General features: G+C 39.0%; 2 protein-coding genes across 3 annotated transcripts in view; one reads left to right on the top strand and one right to left on the bottom strand.

The window, feature by feature from the left end:
- The window catches only part of fam83b (family with sequence similarity 83 member B), a 360421-nt gene that overhangs the window by 65083 nt on the left and 273219 nt on the right, over positions 1–22119 (top strand). The gene's annotated exons all lie outside the window — the stretch shown is intronic.
- hmgcll1 (3-hydroxymethyl-3-methylglutaryl-CoA lyase like 1) lies at positions 2429–18713 on the bottom strand (the record flags this gene model as incomplete). Of its 2 annotated transcripts, none has more annotated exons than XM_079512709.1 (9): positions 2429–2533; positions 5292–5417; positions 13422–13610; positions 14440–14503; positions 15765–15913; positions 16086–16181; positions 16701–16808; positions 17321–17398; positions 18618–18713. In XM_079512709.1, 9 exons carry the CDS (start codon positions 18711–18713, stop codon positions 2429–2431), a joined length of 1011 nt encoding a protein of 336 aa, XP_079368835.1. The 2 variants fall into 2 exon arrangements, with proteins under 2 accessions (XP_079368835.1, XP_079368834.1); XM_079512708.1 differs by having other exon boundaries at positions 17321–17401.

The raw sequence follows: 22119 nt of genomic DNA on the forward strand, positions 1-22119 counted from the left end.
CTGTAGTACTCTCTCTGAATGACAGAGATACTCTTTAAGAGTTTTAACTTGACTTCAGTTCTAGAAGCTGTAGAACGTTTTTCACTCCTAATTAACCAATACATCATTATTTTGCTATGATTCCATGCTTTCATAGAAAGAAAAAAAGACAGTCATTCTAATAAAAGTATAGTCACATTTTGCCTTTCAATAATTGAAAGGCAACACAACAGACTAGACTAGAGTGACATACATTAGGATATTTGCTATTGTGATATATATATATATATATATATATATATATCACAATGTTCAGAGCTATGAACTATAGCCCCATGAGCTGAGTAAGGAATGCTATATAGAGTCTGGAACTATAGCCCCATGAGCTATGAACTATAGCCCCATGAGCTGAGTAAGGAATGCTATATAGAGTCTGGAACTACAGCCCCCATGAGCTGAGTAAGGAATGCTATATAGAGTCTGGAACTATAGCCTCATGAGCTATGAACTATAGCCCCATGAGCTATGAACTATAGCCCCATGAGCTGAGTAAGGAATGCTATATAGAGTCTGGAACTATAGCCCCATGAGCTATGAACTATAGCCCCATGAGCTATGAACTATATGAACTATAGCCCCATGAGCTATGAACTATAGCCCCATGAGCTGAGTAAGGAATGCTATATAGAGTCTGGAACTATAGCCCCATGAGCTATGAACTATAGCCCCATGAGCTATGAACTATAGCCCCATGTGCTATGAACTATAGCCCCATGAGCTATGAACTATAGCCCCATGAGCTATGAACTATAGCCCCATGAGCTATGAACTATAGCCCCATGAGCTGAGTAAGGAATGCTATATAGAGTCTGGAACTATAGCCCCATGAGCTATGAACTATAGCCCCATGAGCTATGAACTATAGCCCCATGAGCTGAGTAAGGAATGCTATATAGAGTCTGGAACTATAGCCCCATGAGCTATGAACTATAGCCCCATGAGCTATGAACTATAGCCCCATGAGCTATGAACTATAGCCCCATGAGCTATGAACTATAGCCCCATGAGTATGTGTAATGATATAGTAACTGCATCAAAGAAAAAGAGGGGTCTAATTACTTTCCCATTCAATATCTCTACACTTGGTCTATTGATGTGTGTATTCTGTGTTCATGTCAAGGTACGGGTTTGTCCATATGTGTTCAAATATGCTCTATGTATAAAAAAAACCTGCACTATCCACATGTATTACCCAGATTTAATTTCTTTGATAAATAGTTACTGTATCGATTTTAAATCATTGTATCGTATTGTATCGTAGAGATCATGAACCAATATAGTCCATGTATTGTGATACGTATAGTATCGCTGTTGAAATTTATCATTACACCCCTAATGCCAATGGTTACTACAACAATTCAGAGCTTTTGTTGTGAAAAAGAAACAAAATAGAAATCATATATCACCTATAAGTGACCAGAGCCAGGATAATAATGATAATAAAAAAACAACCTTGTTAGCAGTCTCCTTGTACAAATACAGACTTAATTAAGTGCATTTCTCAAAAGCTTTTTAATGGCAGTTGATTAGGAGGAAGTGTTTACTCATACAGTCCCAAGTTTGCTTTCTGCAGTAACTACTAACAAACACTGGTCATTCACCTTCTTTTTCATTATCTCATAACATGTACAGTATGATTATACTGTAGTTAAAGGGATAATGTACTACGCAATATTAGGTAAAATAACTACCACATTGACTGTTACTGCCCCCTAAAGGTTAGCTTTGAGATTACCATCTATTAGTAGGCTACTTCAATGGTATTATGGTACTGACTGATGCATCAACAGAATTGAACATTAAGTACACATTATGTTTATTAACAGTATATTACTATATGTAAACATAGGATAAAGAGGAGAGGACAGCAATGTTTAGCATTCTACTGCCATGCTATTATATTAGAGAAAAATATAAATATATGAACTATGTACAATATGCAGTATTAGTAAATAATGTAATATATAGAATATGATAATATATCCAATATAGGTACATAAATAAACACATTTGTATATGTACAGAGTTTAGTAGCATACTACATTTTGTTTGGCACTTATTTGTGTGTGTGTGTGTGTGTGTGTGTGTGTGTGTGTGTGTGTGTGTGTGTGTGTGTGTGTGTGTGTGTGTGTGTGTGTGTGTGTGTGTGTGTGTGTGTGTGTGTGTGTGTGTGTGTGTGTGTGTGTGTGTGTGTGTGTGTTGTCAACCAATCTGTAGGCAGACTCGTCCCCATTGGAGATTGGACCAGTGAGGGTTGTCACCTGCAAACTTGGACATTTTGTAAAATGCTTCTAAATTGACAAAGGCAATACATATATATAACATAGGCATCAAATCTATATGCAGCAACAATAGCAAAATAAAGTAGTCAGGTATTTCTCCTTTTGAGTTACAATGATCTGCTTCTTGCTTGAGCAACCTTGGAGTTGGTCTTGCGGTTTAAAGCTTTGCAGATGAAGTCGCCGGCCTCAATCACTTTAGAAAGGTCCACTCCCTGTAATGAATCAGTAATGACTTTCAGCAAGTAAACCTTCGCTACTTAAAGGACCACTTCACCACTTTTCAACCTATCTTCATATAATAGGTCCTCACTAATAATCATGATAAAATGGCACAATTTTTGAGGGGCGCTAGTCAAATGCCATTGACTATATACAGGTTTAATGTTTGTTTTTAGTTCAATGTTTGTTTTAAAAACGCCATTGATAATGAAGGGAAACTTTACGTCATCTTGTCCCTAACACAAACATTAAATGCCATTAACAATAAAGTGAAAGTAATAAAGTAAAGTTTGTGTTGGCACCGTTTGTTTTATATCACCTAATCAACATGAGTTAGACTTTAATATATTAGCGCCCCTCACTTCACACGGGTGTGATTTCTTTTCTACTCAGTCTGTGTCTCATAGGAGGGCTGTGTGCAGTTCGGAATCCCGTCCACCAGTGACATCATCGATGGGGAATCCAAGCTAATAGAAACTGCAGGCGTTCTAGTCCTGAAAAGTTGCAATGCGAAAATGGAAGCCATCGTTCTCACGATAATACAAATCTAAACATTTTGTAAAAAGTCTTCCTAACGATGATGTCACTGGTGGACAGGGTTCTGAACTTCTTAGCCCACAGCCCTCCTATGAGACACAGACTGAGTAGAAATAAATGGTGCCATTTTATCATGGTTATTAGTGAGGACCTATATGAAGATTGGTTGAAAAGTGGTGAAGTCGTCCTTTAAAGATGTAATTCTCTGTATTAGCTCCAATATGTTCCCTGAGGGAACATATTGGGGCTACCTCTGTATTTGCGATTTCCAAAAAGTAATTTTGCTTGTTTGTAATTAGTGATGAGACCTGTGGAAAACTATTTGGAATTTGCAACTGGACTGGCTGGAATGGCAGAAAAATTGTAGGCTTTCAGTCAAAAAAGAATATGGCTTTGTGGGCTTGTAGATCTGGCTTTGTGTGATCGGCTTTTTTCGCTGTTTGTCATACGAGATAGTTGACATGTCTCAATGTCTGTGCATCCGTGTGTTTTTTGATTGATTGATTGATTTATTAACAGTTTGCAGAATTACAGTACATTTCAAGTACAACTCAATACAAAAACCGTTAACAGTGAGTGGACGACACCATAAAGCATTACACTTGTTTATAGGGCCCACCATTTTCAATTCATCAAAACATTTAGAGACGTACAAATATACACAACTATATAGTCAAAAATAAATCATCATAGGAGGTAAAAAGGGAAAATAAATATATACAGTGTGCGAGCACATCTAGCAGTGGTTCTCAACCTTTTCAGTTCACGACCAGCCAACATAATCATATTTCAACTGGGGACCCCCCAAAATAATATTTGAATTGGGGACCCCCAAAATAATCATATTTGAACTAGTAGGGAGGGAGGCCGGAGGCGGACCCTGACAAGCATTTGAAATCGTAGGAGTTGAGGCATTTAGTGTGATTTAGTGCGACGGCTACAATTCGAAACTGGCCCCTGTAAATTAAGTCTGTCCCCCCCCACCACCCCTTTCTCCCCATACTGCACATGTTTTTCCCTTTTTACTTTCTCTATATGATGATTTCCTTTTTTTATATAGATGTATATATTTGTACGTCTTTAAATGTTCTGATGAATTGAATTGAAAAAGGGGGACCCTGTTGTAAACAAGTGTTAGTGCTTAATCATGGTTCGTCCACAAACAGTTTTTGTATTGACTTGTGCTTTCGTTTGAAATGTACCCATTCTGCATAATGTGAAATACAAAAATCAATCAATCAATCAATCAAAACTTGGTTCAACTTCAACAGATACATTTTGTGAGCTCTGAAATCTGTGAGCTTGTAGATCTGCTATTTTCAAACAATGTTGCCCCTTTCTTATACTGTTTGACCAATGTTTGACCAGATTTTATAATATCCGTATCCGTATTTATTGTAATTTCATGGTTAACTGGGGACACCCCTTAAAATCAGACCCACCTCTAGAGAATGTGAGAAGGCGCTCCAAGTAAAGGTTAACCACCAGCAGGGGGCACAATTGTAAAGCAAATTGTCAAGATGACAGTAGGACACAAGCTTACAGCAGCAAACCACTGATATTAAAAATAATTATTTAAATTTATATTATATTTGAAGGATGGCAATGTACACAAGTAGGCCTATCTCATGACTTCCAGAAGTCAGGTGAATGTGACTTCTGTCACATGTCACTATTTTTTGTGTCCAGTATCACTAAGCCAGCAGCAGCACAAAACCACAGTTCCATGTGACAGAGGGGTCAAAGGTGAACGAAAGTTGCGTTGAAATTGGTCATCGATACAAATTATTCTAGTTTTGTGGATTCATTTCTTTTTAATTCGTGGCCCCCAGTGCCACCCACCAAATGTCCGGAACTACTTAAAATTCACCAAAACCAGACCAGAAAACTCCCACCACGGGACTCAGGCAATCAATTTAAACCTTTGCAACCACTATATTAATGGCAAGTATTTCCTACAGCAAGTATTTTGTACAGCTTTAAGTCCATAAATCTGAACTAACCCTCTAAGGACCTACTTTACTTTGTCACGAATAGCGGAAAAAATTGCCGATTTAAAGTTCAGAATGTATCACATTACGATGTGTAGATCATAGATCTTGTAGATCTGTTATTTCTGCTCTTTTTGAAAGGTGTTTTTTCTGCGCGTGCCCAAATTTGGGACCCCATCAGGTTTTAAAGTGGTCAACATGCAAATTTATTGTGAACACTTACAGTTTCAATGTCCATGCCGTGGAGCATGTAGAGAACATCCTCTGTTGAAACATTGCCAGATGAACCCTGAGCATACGGGCATCCACCCAGACCCGCTACCGAGGAATCTACCACACAAACCCCCATCTGCACAGAAACACAAGAGAGACATTCAGCACCTACACGCAGCCTTAACCCCAGGTAAAATCCCAGAACAATGACCCTTTTTCTATTTGATTGTTCTGTTTGGCACACTGAACCTTTGCCAGGGCTGGAGACCATGTTTTACAGCTGTTTAGGAGAACTGTTGGCTTGTGTCTTGAATATATGAGTGGGCACAAAATGTTCCCCGCAATGAATATGGCTTACTCATCCTCTTTGTCATTTTAAACCCCCATAATTATGGCCTTGTTCAGAAGAGAGGAACATAATAAATGTTGAACAGGACAAGTCATATGTTTCTGATTCTTGGATGCTCATGTTTTTACTATCTACATTTCCCTTAATGATGTGGATTCACTTTCATGGCACTTAATTCAGGGACTTTTCATGTGTTATACACAGTCTTATCATACAATTATTGTACATGATGGTTCAGAGCCTTTTCTTTGAACCTTTTAGATACATTTACATATGTAACTCGTTATTTCACTGTTTAATTTGTCCACTGCGACAACTGGACCACCTCAGGCTCAGATGGTCTATGTCTTGCATCATGTTCCGATTCTCTACCAGTCGCCATGTGTAAATATAACACCCATGAAGATTTAGTTTGGATTTTTATTTTTGTTGACAAGATTTTAGTTTTGGTTTATGGCTTGCCCACAGTCAAAGTAAGTCATATTTCTCAGTTTTGTGGGAAAATGTATTTTCCCTGACTACAATACCAAGTGTCTGGCTTCCATATGAGAATTAATGATGCGTTGTGAGTTGTTCCCCTGCATATCCTTTGCTTTTGTTGGACAGTTTTACCAAAACTGAAAAACTTTTTCTTTGTGGACACGAAATATATATATAAGTAGCCTATGAAAAATATACTGTATGATCAATAAGAAGTGAGTTATCTACATTTCACCTGTTATGATAATAGAAAACTATTGCTGTACATGTCATACCATATTTCATGGCAAATAAATGAAGGATACAGTATTTTAATATTCTAAAGAATCATTATTTATATTAAACCTTTATTATTCTCCAAGAGAATATAGGTTTCAGCATCAGAGATAAAAGTAAAGTTACTACTATGTGGATCCTTATATAATTATATATATAACCCACGATCCTGTGGATCGTGGGTCTCTCTTATATAATTCAACAGCTACAAGCATAACCTTTGTCTTCACAGCAACACAGGTCAAGATATCAGGATGTTTTCCATATGTCCCTGGGACTGTCGAGAGAATATTAAAGATGTTTTCCAGCTTTCATGGCACAGCCAAATGTCAGGGGATCCCACAGTGAGACTAAATGAACACAGCGATCCTGACCTCCAAGTGGCATCAGGTCAGGTCACCTCAACGTGGAGTCATGCAGGGTTTTTTCCCCCTCGGGGACCAAACAAGGCAAACAAAATTATTAGAAACTCTGTAGCGCTTTTTGAACAATGCTCCTAATTGGTGCCTTCTCTTCCAGACAAGGCTGTACTTCTTTAAGGGGCTGTCTGAGCCAGCTATAATTACTGTTTGTGTTGGCAGGGGTAGAAGAGGTGGAGGGAGGGGAGAGGGGGGGGGGGGGGGGGGGGTGCTAGAAGGAGGGAGGGGGATCCACTCCGGTGTGTGCTGTGCACGAGATTTCCAGACCTTGGTTAAAGCCAGAGCAGGATATTGTACTGGGCAGACTTTTTTGTTGTATAAACACAGAGTTGTAATCTACCATGCCAATGCTTTCACTTTCAGCTGTTAGTCGTGTAAAGCCAGGGTTCTTCGGGGTTCTACTGTTTCTGAAGGGAACAAAAGACAAGGGAACAACGATCCCCTTCAACGGGGCATGCCCTGTTCCTCTGGACGCTAATCACGCAGAGTTTGGTGGTCAGAAAACCCCAACTTGCCAGTGTTCAATTAGCTTCACACTGCCCAGAAACCAGATGTGGATTTGCTGTTAAATAGCCACATTCAGTCAGCCATGGCTATATAAAAACAATACATTCCTGGGAAAAGGACACCCTATGTTGAACCGTTTTCAAGCTCACTTGATTTTGGATAAGCTTGTTGACATTCTACATTGTAAGTGGACCAGTTTGGAGATGTACAAGCTCCTATTATGGTTTCATAAGTGCGTCAGAGAGAGGGAGAGCGAGAGAGAATGTTCATTGAATGGAATGAAGCAATGACGTTTTTACTTTCACACGATCCATGAATGTGAAAGGAACTATATTCATGTAAAATATCCATAACATTGGACAGATTTAATAAATAAACATGCCATTGCATGAATATGAGTAACAAAAATAAAATGAATGGAAAAGATTCAGCATACCGTAGTGTAAATTTAACTGTAAAGTAGGCATTTCATATAATTATTTGAGTGATAACTGGAATACAGAGTTATATTGGAAATGATCAATGATGACATGTATGCATTTAGCCTATATGACTGAATATGGCAGAAAATGTAATCTTGTAGTTGAGTTTTATCCCTTTATGGTTATGTTCAATTATGTACTTTTCCTCGCATGCCTATGTTGGGTGCAATTAAAAATAAACAAATTCACAGTTAAAACAGCCAATCTGCAAGGTGACAACATGACTGATGCATCACAACTCGTTGACAGCATGTAGATCTGCTATTTTCACTATTTGTTGTACATCAAAGTATAGCGCATAGGGATTCAGTGGTCAGACTAATTGTGTTGAGCATGTGGTAATCAGTAGGAAATGAGTCCTAATCTTTGAGGAAGGTAAACATCTGCAGTACCTTGTTGGCTACACCTCCTGTGTTCATTGGCTCACTCGTATAGATGCCTACATCACACTTCTACACTACACAGTGGCGGAAAGTAACTAAGTACTTTTACTCAACTCAAGTACACTTTTGAGGATGTTTTACTTTACTGGAGTGTTTCCAATTTTCAATACTTTTACTTCTACTCTGGGCAAGTATTGTATTTTTTACTCCACTACAATTATTTAAGAACTTTAGTTACCGGTTACTTTGTCGATTTTGATTATTATTACAAATCATGCATTAACCACTTCAGCCCTATGCATTGCATACTTTTATCGGCTATTAGAAAATAGCCGATCTACAAGCTCACAGTTGTGAAAGCGACACTTTTTTAGATCTATTTTTTGTGAGCTTGTGAAATGCTGCAAAATGGGTATTTTTGCTTTCAGTACTTAAGTATATTTTAATGCAAGTACATTTTGAATACCAGACTTTTATTTGTAACAAAGTATTTCTACTACTATTGTGGTATTGGTACTTTTACTTTTACTCTCCCATCAATGCTTCCATCATGTTATACACATTGTTTATCTCACTATGCCACTATTTAATTGTGACTTTTAACCATTGAAATCACGTAAAACAGTGTGTTTGTCACTGTAGTACTTTAGACAAAAATACATACTAGATGGTTAACTTGAAACAGATACAATAATTGACCTTATGTAACTTCACCACATAATTATGAAATTGTAATATTCAATTTATTTTAAATTACTGTGACTATGTATAATGCATCTGAAAGACTACATGATCAATGACACATTATTTCTGTGTCATTGGTTATACCAACAGTCTGGAAAATAATTAAAATATTTAAATACAAATATTTGTGAATACAGTAGGATTATAAGAGTTTTGTCATGAAACCATGAGTCTCACATGAATTAAGGGATCAACATTACGTTTCTAGAAACCTCACAAACAAACCTACAGTATGTTGGTTCTCAGTTTGTTTGAAGAACAAACTAATTTACCCACTTTTGGCAATTATCTTAAATTCCCCCACTGTTTAAATACTACCTGGTGAATAAACATGGGACGATACACTGAAAGACAAACGTCTTGTTTGAGGAGTTTTACGAGTGCTAAAATACCCAACCCATGTTCATTCACCTACCTAACAAGTTATAGGATACAGTAGGTTATGGTGAAATGCTGGACTACATGAAATATATTTCCCTGCCTCGATGGTGAAATCTAAGTACACACTTTCTCATTGTGGGACCTGCCAGGAGTAGGTTTGTAACAAAGACCCCCAGAACTCCTGAAAAAAAAAAAAAAAAAAAAAAGAAAGGTACAAAGAGCATGGAATGTCTTTATCAGGAACAAAAGAGGTGACTCAGGGTTGACAAGGTTGGGGGTATTCATTTCTCTCCCAGTTGGTGTCGTGGCCTACTGGCACCCAGTAATGAAAAGCTATGATAAAAATCTTTCATTTCCATTTTGTTGTGAGTGAACAAATATCCATGGCTATGATTATTTCTGTGGTCAACCATGATGAATACATTCCTCCGAGGGGAATTTCACTGTTTGGCAAACAGAATCAGCAGCACAAAGTGTATACAACATAGTACATAATGATCTGTAAAGCATGAATGAATACTTTAAAAGTTACATCAAACTGTAATTTTGTTCTTTCTTCGGTTCTGAATGAATGTCTGTATTCCTCTTGGACTAATGTTCTCACTTGACCGTGACTCAAGCCCCTTGGTTTATCCTGAGAGGTTTGCAGATCAATCCCAGCTCCAGAGTTGCAGCTGCAGTTGCAGTGCCATTTGTCATATTATGCGCTCCGTAGCGGCCAGTGAGCGGATCATCTTCCACTGGCCTTTAAGCACAGCATTGTCAGATAGCTCAACAGCCAAGCGACAGATGAGTTCGGAGCCCCTCGGGGAACCGTCTCTCCACCTAGCTCTCGCACTGGCTTTGTCAGACAGACACTGAATAGGTGAGCCATTGTGTCGACCCCCTCACATCTGCTGACCCACCCAGCCCCGATGAGCAGCTATCCTCTGCTAAGACAATGAGCCCCAGAGAACTGATACAGCCATATCTGTATTACCTCTGTTTTATGTCCACTTTCCCTCACAAGTTTTAGGTTCGCTATGGGGAAGTGATGAGAGGGCTTTTCCCCAAAGGTTTTTGTTCACCTAATTAGATGTTTGTGATCTTAGGCGTCGTAGAGCGTTATTAATGTTCCATGAAAGCTCCTTTTCTTCACAACAATGCATGAGTCCTCTGATGGGAGGGCCCATTGGAAATATCTTATGTTCATTAAGATTCTGGGATTTTTTTCCTTCTTCCAGTGGGCAGTTCCTGAATCATTTTCCTTTGTGACAAGGGTTAGATCGTGTTTCTTAATGCCCCCCCCCTTCAGTGTTGACTGATGGGTCCTGCTCTCATGTGTCTCATTGTAATCTACACATTTTGTTTTGAAGAAAACAGGACCTTTTTAATATCCACCAAACAGTGGATACATTCATAATGATAATGAAGTGACACATTACAGCTGAAATGCATGGCAGACTCTATATCATACATGAACCAGGACACACTTTTTGGCTCCATGCTATTACTTATATGAAATAGCAAAATGTTGTTGTTCTTAATTTGAAGGTATAATTTCCACACATTTAGAATGAGCGGTTAAATATTACTCTTTCTGTGTCTTTTTGAGCGCTAGATATCCATCTTATGCGTGGCTTCGGTGCAAAAATAGTTTGGACAAATTCAAATTTGATTAGATTGTATTCAAAGGCAAGGTATTATTTTAACATCCTACTCATTGTGTCATTTAAATGCATAATAACATTGAGAATATTAAACAATTTGTAACTAATATCTCTTTTTACGAGAGCTCAAAGTGGATGCCTAAATACAATGTGAAATGCTACATTTAGTATGTAGCGCCTTTCTCCAAAGCACGTCATTCATTCACTAATTCAGACACAGGCGGTGGGGGAAACCATGCAAGGCACTGGATAATTTAATTACCTTGTGCCACTTTATATTCCACAATAATCAAAACTAAAATGTGGTGCTGGTGTTTTATTTTCCAGCTAAAGGTTTTCTGTGCAAATCTATGTTTTACACATTGGCGTAATAGGTGCTAAATGTTCACCTATTATGGCATGGTTTAACAGGGCAAATGAGCTTCTATGACCATATAAAACACCAATACTATGCACTTAAAATAACTAAATTGAATCTATGAGAATCACTCTCTATTCTCATTTTAAATTACTCTCTTACTCTTCTCATTCTCTTGGGTAACATCTCTGATATTATGCAAATGTTCTATCCTGATCCCCTCAATGTTTGCATTCGGCCCAGGCCGGCCTAGCGGTCCTGGCACCCAGGCTCCTAATGCAGCCTGACAGCGCATTGTGGGTTCGAGTCCCATTGCTGACAGACTTTGTTGTATGTCACTCCCCGTTTCTCACCCCTCGTTTCTAGTCTGTCTCCACTTTCCACTATCAAAGGCAAAAAGTCCCAAAATTATATAAAAAAGGACTGTTTGAATTCATCATCCTTGTCAGGGCACCAAGCCAGAATTTAAAAGTACTTGCAGGCCTCCAACACCTTTTAAAAAGGAGGAAGGTTGGGGTGCCGACCACATAACTTCTGGTTTGACTCTCTTTTTCGTCTCTCGCCAAGAAATAAAAATCTTTTTGGCATAGCTGCCTCTTACAAAGAGGATAGAGCTTCTCTATGTCAAACTCCAAAGAAGAATGTATCCTCTTCCTCTAAAAGATGCCAGGATTTGTGAGCCAGAATTGCTCTACAGATCTCTGCAAGAGAAATCAATGGAATATTTTACATCCCTCATAAAGCGATCAGCTTTTTTCTTTTTTCTTACACTTTGCATGAAATCCCCAGGTTTTCCTCCTCTCTCCTCCTAGAGATGTCAGGCCTCCCCTCCTCTTATTCAGGAGACGGGAGTCCTCCAACTCCCCTCATTCCGAGTCCCCAGGACTTTGTTGTGTTATCCCTTTATCCGGGTTATATAATAAATTACAAGAAAAGTTAAATGTTACTACAGGTAATATCACTGTATGGAACATAGATCTAAAGGACTACAATATCTTCATAAATTTGCAGAACGTATGGAATAACATTCCACTAACATCTTGTAATTATAACCCATTACAAATTGATTCAAAGATTTTATTCAACACCCAGGAAACTGCCAAATTAAAATACTACAAAGCCCTCTATGCTCACTATGTCCGCAAAAACCCATCGGAACATTCGTACACATGATGTGGGAATGCCCAGGAGTACTAGCCTTTTGGGCAAAGGTAGCATTATTCCTGTCTGATATACTCGAGACAAACATACCGTGCTCACCACACATTCTGTTACTAAATGACGATTCATCTCTAACACACAAAAAGTTGGTCACAAAAAAAAGGAGACGGGAGTCCTCCAACTCCCCTCAGTCTGAGTCCCCATGACTTTGTTGTGTTATCCCTTTAGCCTTATAATGTCTGACTGTACCATGTGCTGTTTACATTTCTAACTAATAAAGTATTAAATCAATCAACCAATCAATCATTATCAATCAAACTCATACTCCATAGATGCCAGGTCCATCCATGTATCCAAAATGTTCAAGTTCCTCACAGCTCACACAACCAGCCTACACCCTACAGTACCCTGTCCCACCACCCAACATCCAAAAATCAAGTAAAAAAAAAACCAATCCTCTGCTCAACTTTTGGCCCAATCTGGATTCGATTCCCTTTCCTACCCTCTGCCCTCAGATGTTGAGCGACTTGGTGTGATGCCAACCTAGAGACAATCATCACACCAGCGATGGCAGATGCTGTTATACTATATTATGTTCTCGATGGTCTCGCGTCTGTCATTTCATTAAGTATAAATATTTTTGCCTTATTCAAAAGGCTCTTCCTCATAGTTCAGAGAGCAACATTGTAGGCTACTAGAGCTAAAGGAAAAGGTCATTCACTAGCCTACTGTAGGCTAGTATTTGAATTATGTAGCTAAATGTATTATTTTAAAATGAGTGTGTTAATGAACTTGAACTTGGTACCTGTTTCAATTGCACCAGTTGCATGGTCAAAGTGTTCATTGGGTCCATTATGGTTTTTAGTCCCCGATATGGATTAATGGGCCTATTTTGCAGTTTTATTTTACCATCCTCATTATTATTTGGGATATATTATTGTGTATTTTTACCTGGAGTGCGGTGAGGATGTTGGCCAGTGCTTGCCCATAGGTGTCATGGCAGTGAACTGCTAAAGCACTGATGGGCACCTCCCTCATTACTCTCTGCAGCATCTTCACCATGGAGCCTGGAGTGCCAACACCAATGGTATCTCCCAGGGACACCTCATAGCAGCCCATGTCATATAACCTTTTTGCCACCTATAACAGAGAAGAGAGGGGGCTTGTGCTCATGTAGGACTGTTAGTGTTCAAGTGATTTCAAGAATAATTTCAGGGTAATCTAAAACATTTTATCAGATATTCTAGGGTTCATGGAATGCCCGTTTCCCCCCTCTATTGAAATTCTTTTCTTGCCCTTCAGACAGTCCGTGTACCGGTTATAGCCCTCTAGTGGTGAGGGAATTACGTAAGTTTACTACAGTTAAGTATGGCCACTTGCATGGTTTAGCTGGCATATCGATAAACTAGACTACACTCACTACAGTAAAGAGTTCATACTAGAATCGATCATTTAAAGGTGAGATTTGTACACATTTTCACATTTTACATTGTGTCGGTTTTATAATTGGCTGCCTGAACAACATGAACATCTAGTCTCTCGTCTGAAGTTTGAAACCAGAGCACCAGTCTGATAATCACACTGATGCACTACACAGGACAGCACGCCTGGGGCAGGCTGCGCCATTGACATGACAATGAAAAGAAGAATGACGTTTTTCAGAACTTTTACATCGTTGAAATAAGGATTCTTATTAGAGCACTGCTATCAGTTTACAATGAAGACAAAATATATATTCTTAAGACAATATTCTTTTCTATTCAAGTTTGATTTATGTTCACCACATTCTTAGCAGGTGAACATGTTACATGCAGGGTGTGACTGGTATAGCCTTTATTTTCTTTTTCTTCTATAGGCTTAGCAGGCTAAACTAAATATAAAATACATACAGCCTGTACTAAACTGCCAACTCATTGTACTCAAGCTATCTGAGATTCAGTGAAATTTCAACTAGGTTCATCTATCCTACCTCTGCAACTTTAGCTGGGTCAATGTATCCCTCATGTGGACACCCTAATGCACAAGAAACATATCTGAAACAGAACGAGATTAATTAGTAACAATATTATCCTATGAATCAATTTAATTAGAATAATAATGTTTTTTTCAAAAGAGAAGTGAGCTAAACTAACAGTTGACATTTATCGTCATATTATTGTTTCTTCTCCTGCTAGTGAGTTGGGGTCACTAACAGGCCTTTGCTCTTTCCATAGTGGTGATGCACAGACTGTGGGACTTAATTGGGACCAGTGGTGGACAACGGATGTATAAGTAAGTATAGGCCTATTCAACAATACAAATTACAATGTGATTTTGTTTATATATCAATAGTACATTGAAGTTTAGAACACATTACAAAATAATATAAAAACAATAATTTCAGACATTTGCATTGCATTTGCATGAGCTTGTAGATTTGCTATTTTCACTATATTTGTGGCTTAATGGGGCTTAAGTGGTTAATAGTATGATACAATGTGTCCCTTCATAGAAATGTAGTCAAAAGTACAATATTTTTATTTGAAATGTAGCAGACTGAAAGTCTTGTGCTTGCAAAAAAAAAAGAAAAAAACTTAAATTAAAATTAAGTGCAGTACTCAACTTAGTAATACTTAGTTACTGTCCACCACTGCTTGGGACCCAAACTTGGGTTGCAGGAGGTCGGCTATGTATTGAATTGTGTATAATATGGAATGGTAATGCAATTGATTATTGCCATTGTAGTTAGTGTTTGGACTGTGACAAACATGGAGAATCAATATTTTTGATCATTGCTGAAAAAGTTTGGTACCCTGCTGATCTGTAGGAAATCTCCACTGACTAACATACCGGTATGTGTTAACACAATAGTTTATTGTTCCTGTACAACTTCTAGGAGACTTACTGTTAACTATTCTTGATGATAAACTATAGACAATCCCTAATTTTGCTATTCAAGTATAGATCTCATATGAACCGGGAATCCTTTTTGTCAAACATTAAATAAATACATCACCATCACTGGATTATTTTCCAACATGCAGCATAACAACAGCTATTGGAGAAATTCCCACACTCTTTAATGCACATATGGGCTTGTGGTTTATTAATGCATAGAATAACTTATTACACATCTGGAATTTCGCTATGAAGCTATTCATTCTGGATAGTGTGCAAATGCATGCTTCCTTGCATATAGAAAAAGAAAAAATATATTTAAATTTAGTATGAAGAGTAAATGGCTTCGTTAGTTTTATAGCATAAAGTGCATAAAACAGATTTTAAAACGGACGTTATAATTTAAAGAATACGAACCCACGGACTGGAATTTGTCGTTCTTTGGCGGTGTTAATGACCTCCTCAAACCTAAGCATACTTTCATCGATGGAACAGTTGATATTTTGTCTACTGAAGGTCTCGGATGCTGACCCAAACACAGCCACCTCAGTAGCACCAGCTGCAACCTTAAACCAGAGAGAAAATGGACAGTATAACACACATTCAAGCCTAATTTATGCTTTGTCACACCTTGACCCTTTTTCACAGAGAGGAATCAGTTAAGCTTTTGACAACACAAATTATATTGCTCTAAGCATCAACCTCACAAAAAATAATGAATTATGAATGAATGCTTACAGCATCCTGGAAGCCATGCATGTTAGGTGTCAAAACTGGATACCGAACATTAGGTGACCTCTGGATTCCCTGAAGAACGTCAGTGTGATCTGCCATCTTAATGAGAGGTAAAGCAAAGACATGTGCAGATTATTAACCACTTAGATCGTATATACTTTGTTGATACATTTGCAGATCTACAATCTCACATGCTGTTGTAGATCTGATATTTTGGCCAAATGTTCATAACTTTCCACCAAATGTTTATATGTGGTTTATGTGGTTAACCCTCCAGATTGACCTAATCTGAATTATCATACACTATATACTAGAGCAACGGTTTCATGTTCAGGCCTTGGGCAGCATTGCACAAATCCATAAAGAACAAATACTCACTCAGTATGTAAAAAAAGAAAACCGACATAGCTGTTTGTCTGTTGTCATGACATTGGTATAGTAGCACAGTTTATTGTCCTGAATGAAAAAACACGCTATGAAACTAGACCAACATTTTCCTCCCTAACATCTGTGGGTCCAACACATAAGAAGCATTTTCCTTCGCCATCCCACAGAGAAGAATGAGAACCTAATAAATCACTCAGCACTTCTTTGCCGTGCATGAAGAAGAGTTATTACCTGCGGTACCCACTTTGAAGAGACAAAGCTGGTGGCCTCGATCACAGGCAGGCCTGTTTCTGAGAGCATGTCGATCAGCTGGATTTTGACCTCCGTCGGAACGATCTCCTGGAGAACAATGGAGTTGAAATAGGTCTTATTGGATATGATTTCAGTCAAGGTTTGAAAACAAATGACATTTGACCAATTCTACTGCCATGTCTTCTCACACTTCTGCAATCAGAATGATTTACTGCACTCACTCGCAGCCTAGTTTACATTCTTTGCAAACTGTCTAATTTACAAGTATAGGTTCTGTCATTGTGTCAATCTGTAAATCTCCTCTTCTGCAATAAGGAACTGATTGTGGCCGCAAGTCTCAAGACATCTTGGTCTCAAGACATCCTTCTTGTGGAATTTGAGGTTGCTTATGTCCATTTGATTTATACATTTTTTGAGAGAAATTGTAAAATGTGTCAGACAATAGTGGAAAAACAAGTTTTCGTGCTTAAGAAAACGGCAGTAATGTTGGGTTCTTCAAGAGCTAGGTGACCACCATTTCTAGCATATATATTATATTATATACACTGAAGATCCCATCTTCGACTGAGGAGAAGAAATACCAATATATACCTTATTACCTTTTCATTTTGAAGTCCATCTCTAGGCCCAACTTCAACAATTTTGACAAAGTCTGGATACTCATGTGTTGTTGAAATGCTCTGGAACAATATCAAAGGTGAATAACGTTAAGTACCCCTGTAAGTATTCACATAGAGTAAACCAATCCTTCGGGTTAGGGCTGGGCAATATATTTATATTATAGATATGAGACTAGATATTGTGATGGGGCACAAGTGTTGTGTTTTGTTGTGTATTTTATATTTTTGAAGAAAAAAAAATATTTGAAAAAAATATTTGTCGAAAAATAACATGAAAATCATCGTCAAAATATTGATAGACTCGAGGTATTTCGTCACAAATATTGTGATATGTAATTTTGTCCATATAGCCCAGCCCTATTAGCCTGACACTGAATTTTCATCTCGTTAATCACCAGGCTGGAGCCAGGCTACAGCCCTATACCTTCAGTCTAGGATTGAATTCTCCTAAAATGTATGACATGTACATTCTTAAACTGGTTGTAAAATGATTAAAATGGTATGATCCACACCCATCAAAGTCATGTCATATGACTTTGATGGGTGTGGCTCATACAATATGATGTGACTAATTTCAACAGTCGACAGAAAGCCATCTCTGGCTTCAACGCTGTTGGCAGCGGCGGCCGAACGGATAGCGGCGCGGTCTAGATACCGGAAGGTTCCCAGTTCGAATCAGCCGTCCGACACGTTAAAATTACCACCGCTGAAATGCCCTTGAACAAGGCATCAACCACTACGATGAAATGTGTTCTATGAGCAGGGCCTGGCTGGAAACAAGTTCTTGAGCTTAGCCCAGATACCCTGGGTAAATATAGATTTCATTTCATTTCATTTCATTTCATTTCATTTCAACTGTTGTGGAGATCAGTCCACAATGACAACATGACATTTCATGTGTATATTCCTCATACTGAGTACTTGTGTCTGCTGTGGAAATATGAGGGATATTTGTCACAATATCCAGCTGTTAATTGTATTTCTTATATCTAATGTGACATAAATCTTAGAATAGATGAGAAGGGGAGAGAGTTAAGCCTCTGTAATAATTTGATTGTCAAGTGGCAAATGAAAATAAACACAAAAATATTGGGTGGAAATAGAATTTACCCTAACAGTATAAACCACAAGTAGCATTACATAAGCATCTCATGCCATCTGCCCCTTTCCACATGGTTACTGTGCAGCCCCCCCCCCCCCCCCCCCCTTGTTATGAGAGCATCATGTGCGGGAGCATGTGCAGTGCAGTGCAGTAAAAGCCAAGATAACCACCTACCTTGCGTTCTAGAAGCCAGTTCGTCAGCCATGGGTAGTCTCGAACGAGTTGCTCATATCTCAGGCAGTGTTTCACTGTGGTGGGGACGTTACCCATCCGAATGTCTGCCCCTCAGTGCCTCTTGCGCCGGAATATCCTTCCAGTATTTACACTCGGAGACAGGTCTTCACGCTCTGCTGCGAACGAGTGTGTGGCGTGCACGGACGGATCAATACGCTAATGTATAGGATGGATGATGGAGGGCCCTGGCTGCACGGGGAAATGGAATTAGATGTCGGCCGACAGTGGAGAATGACTCGGCAGTTACCATAGCAACAACATCCCAAGTTGTGAGATGATCACATCAAAGAGGAGAGGGTGGGGGGTAGAGGGAGAGAGAGAGAGAGAGAAAGGCAGCATGTAATATTAGGAATGAGCAGTGTATTGTGGGCTGGGTTTTGTAGTGAAAACAAGTATTTTGTATCCACTATTCTGATGGTTTTACAACTTGCGCATTGAGCTGCGCATTGAGCTACACTCGCACATACAGGAGGAAGATGCTTGATTCCAGCCTGCTTCCAGATTCCAGACTAAGGATCGGTGCTCATGGGTCATTCTGTGTTCCACTCTGCTTCAGCAGAAACTCAGAGCTTCAAGGGAATAAGTTGCTGTGATTGATCTCCTGTGACTTGAACAGCTGAAGGGTTTCCATTGCTAGACGTGCCACTGCTGCCAATGTCAACTGCACGCGGTAATAAAATCCTTGTTAAGCCAGGGCAAAATTGACCAGAGAAAGCCCCATTCTTCAGAACCCAGATGTTAACAATAGAGGGTCTTAATGAAGTCCTAGCACTCAACCATCCTGCCACGATAAACGGGCCTGTGATGAGAGACCGCTACCCTTCTCTGTGGCGGGGGGGATGGGGGGGACTCAGGAACAGCTTGAGAAAGGCTAACAGACTTCAAAGTTGATGTCTATCAGTTGCCATCAGTTGAAGTTGAAAATCTACCTCTTGGTGTATTATTTCCAATTACTTACTCTTTATCCATTCCTAATTGGTATCATGAAACCAGCAGAGGTTAAAAATCAACAACAATGTTAAATGTAAAACCTATTTCTCTTTGTCACGGAGCTGATTCCATTTTGGAAGTAAAAATACCACAGGGGAGTGTGTGTGTGTGTGTGTGTGTGTGTGTGTGTCTCTCTGACTGACTGACTGGACAGTGTTTGTGCTTTCATTCAGGAAAGTTTGGAAGCCTAGATGTGTGAAATGCTTTCAATTCCTTTCAGGCATAGGCTACTGCTAAATGCTGCATTAACCACTTACGCCCTATTTCATACTTTGTCGTGTAATAGTGTCATGCAGCGAAAATAGCCACAACGCATCACATTGCAATGCATTGTGAGCTTGTACATCAGCTGTTTTAGCTATTTTAAGTGTGGTGATAACCTTTGAGAATTTAATTTCACCTAAATGGACAAAGTTATTTTTTTGTTTTCTTGCCAAGTTCCGTTGTCTTCTGGTCTGGAGACACTATTCCGTGCTGCTGTGACAACCCCATTTCCTCACAAAAACATTTATCTTATTATCAAAAGCAGGAAAGGAAAATGTTACAAAATCTAAAAGTTCACAGAGACCAGAATGTTGAATATTCTATTATATGGCTCACAGCGTTTAGTACTATTTACATGTGGTATGTTTCAAAGCATTAGCAGTCATTCAAATACAGTTACTGTTTGTTAACCACTTAAACCCGTTATTTTCTGTAAAAGCTTTCCCCACAATAACAAAAAGCACACTAGTATAGAGCCGTGAGGGACTCCACTCAACCACACAGCAGTGGTGGAAAACATATAGAAATACGATAGAAGTAAAAGTCCAGAATTCAAAATGTACTTGAGTAAAAGTACAAAGGTATTGCCTTCAAAATGTATTTAAAGTACTACAAGTTTCACGAGTGAGGGGAGGACGGTAAAGGAGATCAGCCGGAAAATCGTAGCAGCAGGGGCGGTATTGCAGTCGCTGTACCGCACTGACGAAAAGAGAACTGAGCCAGAAGGCAAAGCTCTCTGTCTACCGAGCAGTCTTCGTTCCTACTCTCACCTATGGTCATGAAGTGTTCCTACTCTCACCTATGGTCATGAAGTGTTCCTACTCTCACCTATGGTCATGAAGTGTGGGTCATGACCGAAAGAATAAGGTTGCGAATACAAGCGGCCGAAATTAGTTTTCTTCGACGGGTGGCTGGCATCTCCCTTAGAGATGGGGTGAGAAGTTCAGTTACGCGAGAGAGACTCGGCGTAGAGTCGCTGCTTCTTTGCCTGGAAAGGACCCAGCCTAGGTGGTTTGGGCATCTGGTTAGAATGCCTCTCGGGCGTCTCCCTAGGGAGGTCCTCGACGCACGTCCGACGGGGAGGAGACCCCGGGGCAGACCAAGGCGCAGTTGGGAGGAATCACATCGACTCACTGGCCTTGGAACGTCTCGGGACCCCCCAGGAGAAAAAAATAGCAGTTCTACAAGCTCATAATATGTCGCATCACAACACATTGTGTATATATATATATATATATATATACATATACATGTGTGTGTATATATATATATATATATATAAAATAATCAAAATCTTTGATATATTATATTGATATATTTGCATCTGAGATATTGGATGTTGAAAATACTCAAGTAAAGTACGAATACCTCAAAATTGTACTTAAATGTACTTAGTTACTTTACACCACTGCCAAACAGGGATTTAAGTGGTAAAGAAAATCTCAATAATGTTTCCATTAATGTCCCGTCACTGTCAGGAAAACAGGCTGGTGGTGTTGTCTTTTCTGAACTCATGGCATCTGAATTAAAGTGAAACTGTCGCATGTCATTAGATGTTCCTCTTTTTAGGATATCTCTGCAGCCATAGTTAATCTTGACACATAACAGCTGTAGAGCGTTATTACAAGAACTGCCCCCCACCCCCCAGGGGCTTCCGAGCTTTTTAGGAAGCAATGACATTGCAGACGAGTGAGGAATTTTAACATTTAAAATGGTATTATCAGTGCTTACAGGGGACTTTTCTTTTTTTTGCCATTATTGCATTCTGCCTTGTTATTATGAAGTGAGAAAGTGTCCGTGTGAAGTCAGGATGTAGATACATAAGGTTAAGTGTAGCGTGACACTTATGACCTGCTAGTATCATAGGCTCAATGGAGACATGTGCATTGAATATTCATACCATTTGGTTTCATTTAAAGTTATTTATGTTCAAGTTCACATATGCAAAATTGAATAAAGTAAAAATGTTCTCTTCTCGATTCAAGTCTCGAGGATCATCCAAAAAAAGGACAATATGGCTCTTAGTGGCAAAGAGACATATTTAATCTACTGTATTACTTGCTGTAAATTGGGTTCACATGCCTCCATAGGCAAAAGGACGCCTATGGAGCCTTATTTTGTGATCAGTCTGCTATAAGTACAATATTTTACACTGGAAGATCACAGAAAGCAACCATGACAAATTCCT

Source organism: Electrona antarctica, assembly GCF_951216825.1.
Source record: "Electrona antarctica genome assembly, chromosome: 10".
In the NCBI taxonomy this organism is placed as follows: domain Eukaryota; kingdom Metazoa; phylum Chordata; class Actinopteri; order Myctophiformes; family Myctophidae; genus Electrona; species Electrona antarctica.